Source organism: Octopus bimaculoides, chromosome 25 (assembly GCF_001194135.2).
Source record: "Octopus bimaculoides isolate UCB-OBI-ISO-001 chromosome 25, ASM119413v2, whole genome shotgun sequence".
In the NCBI taxonomy this organism is placed as follows: domain Eukaryota; kingdom Metazoa; phylum Mollusca; class Cephalopoda; order Octopoda; family Octopodidae; genus Octopus; species Octopus bimaculoides.
The window spans coordinates 29,644,422-29,649,266 of record NC_069005.1 but is presented as its reverse complement, the minus strand read 5'-3'; the positions used below and the strand labels follow the sequence as shown (position 1 = coordinate 29,649,266).

Genomic DNA, 4,845 nt, shown 5'->3' with positions numbered 1-4,845 from the left:
TATATTTATGTTTGTGTGTCTTTATTTGTCCCCACCCACCATCGCTTGACAACCAGTGTTGGTGTGTTTGCGTCCCTGTAACTCAGCTGTTTGGCAAAAAGAGACCGATAGAATAAGTACTAGGCTTACAAAGAATAAGACCTGGGATCGATTTGTTCGACTAACATTGGAGAAGGGAGGCTGGTATGCATGGGCAACTGCTGGTCTTCCATAAACAACTTTGCCCAGATTTGTGCCTTGCTCTGAGGTAACCTAGGTGCAATTCCACGGTCGTTCTTGACCAAAGAGGGTCTTTTACCCTTTACCCATCCCACCTGGAAACTAAATGTAAAACAAATAAAAGCTGTATAGAAAATAGAGAATGGTAAGTATCAAAGAATATACATGGGTCTCCTTGTTTGCCAAGACTATGTCTGTTGTACTCCTTACCAATGCAGCCCCTTATACTCAGAGTTACAAGAATAACTCTGAGTTCAGACGAGATGCTGTGATGTGTGTTTCATTAGAAGCATTGTCTAAAACGTTTACCTTGGTTCATTTTCAGAATATATCTCTGGTGGAACTGTAAAAGACTTCTTACACGACTTGACAATCACTCTGACCTGGGAGAGACGGGTAAAAATGTGCAAAGACATAGCAGCAGGAATGGTAAGTTATGTTCAACCTTCTCATCTCTTCCTTTCTCTCTCCTCCTCATCCTCCTCCCTCTCTCCTCTCTTCCTCCTCCCTCTCTCTCTCTTCCTCCTCCGCCTCTCTCATTGTTATCACTCATTTAACATTTGTTCTCCATGCTTTTCCATGTGAGTATGGGTTGAACTGTGTTTGATAGAAGCTGGTGAGCCACACGGCTCTGTTTCAGCATGGTTTCTACGGCCAGATGCCCTCCCTAACACCAACCACTCTACAGAGGGTACAGAGTGTTTTTTTATATGGCACCAACACCAGTGAGGTCACCAAGCAGCTTATAAGAGAAGACCTCTTAACTGAGTGGGTCAGTTAAGGGGTTTTATAGAAACTTGTTGGGAATTCCTGTATTTCAAAAAGCACAGCTTTGTCACACACTATAATCTAAAATACTGTCTTGAAAAGTCTCGTCCAACCCCTGGCAACATTGAAAAAGCAGACAAAACAATAATGGTGGTGGTGGTGGTGTGATTATGAGAGAAACACAGCTGCTATCTTTAGCAGCTCAAGCATTTTCCTAAAGGCTAGCTCTTTGAGTTGCTAACCTATGAATGCTTGTGGATAGAGATGAAAATCAAGGCATTGCACAATAGCAAAGTAGTTGTATAAATTTACCAGTGGGAGAAATTTGATTGTCTCAGTGAATTTGGTTATGGAAAGATAAGCTGGAGTTTCGACTATAAATAGAACCAGTGACCAGAAACCTCTGTCTGAGTAACAACGTCTGAACCGTTGTGGTGGTAACGGTTTTCTTCCTCTTCTCTTGCTAAATGCCAGCCATGATGTTTGCTTGAGCTGATGAATAAGTTTTGATCAGGTTTGAAAAAGCAACAAAAACAAATGGAAACAAAACTAAAGACACAAAACAAAAAAATACAAAACTTAGGTGGGAACTTGTCTGTTTTCTATTGTTGGAGATTTGTTTTTCCGCTTCCTGAAAATTTTATTATAATAATAATAATAATAATAATAATAATCCTTTCTACTGTAGATACAAGACCTGAAATTTTGGGGGTAGGGAGGGACTAGTCGATTACATCGACACCAGTGTGTAACTGGTACTTATTTCATTGACCCCAAAAGGATGAAAGGCAAAATCAAAATGTACAGACGGATGACAATAAACACTTTGCTTTGCATAAAGACGATAAACATTTTGCCTAGTGTACTAACAATTTAACCAGCTCACCATCTTAATAATAATAATAATAATAATAATAGTAGTAGTAGTGAAGGTGCATGGCTCAGTGGTCAGAGCATCAAACTTACGATCGTGGGGTTGTGAGTTCGAATCCTGGACCGGGCTGCCTGTTGTGTTCTTGAGCAAGACACTTTATTTCACGTTGCTCCAATTCACTCAGCTGTAGAAATGAATTTGGATGTCACTGGTGCCAAGCTGTATCGGCCCCTTTGCCTTTCCCTTCGATAAAATCAGTGGCATGGAGAGGGGAGGCCGGTATGCATGGGTGACTGCTGGTCTTCCATAAACAACATTGAACAGACTTGTGCCTCAGAGGGTAACTTTCTAGGTGTAATCCCATGGCATTCATCATCGAAGGGGTTCTTTACTTTTGACAGTAATCTGAATGCTAAAGAGTTAGCTGACTGCAAGGTCCATTCTGTTGCAAGGGATTCAGCACTCGGGGCTCAAACTGTTCCCTCACCTACCTACTTTGATTCCTTTCTTTTTAGAAGGTAGGCCCTCCATAATACCAAATTCGGCACTCCTACCATCACCTGAACATTGGGGAGTCTTTGGCAAATAGCACAGTTTACTCCATTTCAAGCGTTCACCCTACACCAGGGCTCTGCAACCTTTTCCACTTGCAGTTCACTTATATTCTTTTCAAAATTTGGCAGCACACCTGAACTAAAAATATAACTAAAAGTATAAGAAAAAAAATTATATACAGGTTACACTACGGCACACCTAGCATCGTCTCGTGGCACACCTAGCATCGTCTCGTGGCATACCTAGCATCGTCTTGTGGCACACCTAGCATCGTCTCATGGCACACCTAGCATCGTCTCGTGGCACGCCTAGCATCGTCTCGTGGCACGCCTAGCATCGTCTCGTGGCACGCCTAGCATCGTCTCGTGCGCACTGCCCTTCACAACCCTTCATCAGTTACTTCCATTCTACACACGTTGGTTAACATGCATGAGACCCGAGCTGGGAGTCATTTGCATCAAACTCACAAGTCTAGGAGTGTGACCTGCAAGAACTTAACAAGCGTCACTTGACCACAATCACCACCACCACCTTCCTTCTCTCCTATACATACTTACAAAAACGTGTACGCATAATATATATATACAGATGCACATACATTAATTAATTGATTAAAATGAAATTTCTGAATACATCCACATCGACTGTTTCCATGCATTGTTCTCAATTGTAGTTCTCCCTCCATTCTTTTTGTTACGTGAATATACAACACGCACATGTATGTATATATATATATATATATATGTGTGTGTGTGTGTGTGTGTGTGTGTGTGTGTATGTATGTATGTAACTGATCGCATATTTTCTAGTCAGCTCTTTAGTGTGCCAAACGTTAAATATGTTAACTCTAACTTTCCCTGTTGTTAACTATTGTTTTGTCTTTCACAATTTTTCCATTCTTGGGACATTTAGCTGCATATTTCCCATGGCAAACAGGAGAAATTCTATATGTGTGTGTGTTGTAATTGTTCTAGAAATAAACTAAACCAACCAGGTTAAACACGTGAAGAGGTTTTTGTGGATGAAAATAGATTTTCTTTCTTTAATAAGAAAATCTGGGACGTAAGAAACGATTGAAACCGGCTTCCACTTTCTTTCTCTCTTCCTCTCTCTCCCTCCTTTACATCTCACACTCCCCTCCCTCCCATACTTTCTCTTCCTTTTCTCACTTGCTCTCTGTATTTCTTCCCTCCGACTCTCTACAATTCTTACTTCTCACTCCTCCTTTCTTAAATGGAAATACTTGCGTATAAATGTTCTCCATTTGAATCTAGCTTTTACATGACATTCTGTGTGTCTGTGTGTATTTGATTCATTTATAATTATCATCACAGCGATTTCAGTTCAAATCCTGTAGTAGTCAATTAAATTCTTCTGCTTCCTCCTTTCCAGATTGTCTTGCAGAATCGTTAGAGCATCAAGAATGAAAGCAAAAAACTAAATCCAAGTTCTTTATTCTCATATTCTTATATCTTTACAGGAATATTTACATTCCATGGACATAATCCACCGAGACTTGAACTCCCAAAATTGTTTAGTAAAAGAGGTATGTTTTCGGTTTTTTTAAAAATAATTTTATTCATTTTTTTGGGGGGTTTTTTTGAGATTTTGTTGGTGAGGGGGTTTTTGTTGTTTAGCCCAGTTCAGCCCCTGGGAGTTGAACAGCAATGACAACAACATTATTTATTGTTGCTTTATTTTTATTTTATTTTATTTTTCCTTTCGCCCCATTGTCTTCTAGGACCGAACTGTGGTAGTTGCAGATTTTGGATTGGCGCGAGTGATTGGCGACCAATCAGACGTCCGTCGCCAGGAGAAGCGGACGACGACAAAAACCTCTCCGAATAAGCGATATGAAAGAAAGAAGCGATATACGGTGGTAGGGAATCCGTACTGGATGGCGCCCGAGATGTTGAATGGCCAAAAATATGATGAGCGAGTCGATATATTCTCTTTCGGTATCATGATGTGTGAGGTAAGTGGAGAAAGATTTGTTTTCTACCCTATATAGTAATTGTCCCCTCCCCCAAAATTTCAGGCCTTGTACCTATAGTAGAAAGGATGATTATTATTATTATTATTATTATTATTATTATTATTAAAAGTGGTGAGCTGGCAGAATCGTTAGCATGGTTTTGGCTGGCCCTGTGCCAAAATTTGAACTCGTTTTTAAGAATCGTTAGCTGGCTGGGTAAAGCATTTCACAGCATTTCATCTGTCTTCGTGTTCTGAGTTCAAATTCTACCACGGTTAACTTTGCATTTCATCCTTTCAGGGTCGATAAAATAAGTACCAGTTACGCACTAGGATCAATGTAATCAACTTAATCCCTTTGTCTGTCCTTCTTTGTCCCCTCTATGGACAATAAATAAATAAATATATATATATATATATATATATATATAGTGCCCCTGGACTGGCTCTTGTGC

General features: G+C 40.0%; 1 protein-coding gene across 1 annotated transcript in view; it reads left to right on the top strand.

Annotated features, from left to right (window-relative positions):
- Positions 1 to 4,845, top strand: part of LOC106879371 (LIM domain kinase 2) — a gene marked incomplete at its 3' end in the record, with an annotated part of 154,266 nt that overhangs the window by 147,837 nt on the left and 1,584 nt on the right. Inside the window, exons 9-11 of the mRNA XM_052976653.1 lie at positions 545 to 648; positions 3,897 to 3,962; positions 4,158 to 4,391. Of these exons, the coding sequence (XP_052832613.1) occupies positions 545 to 648; positions 3,897 to 3,962; positions 4,158 to 4,391 (404 nt within the window). The remainder of the gene's footprint in view (positions 1 to 544; positions 649 to 3,896; positions 3,963 to 4,157; positions 4,392 to 4,845) is intronic.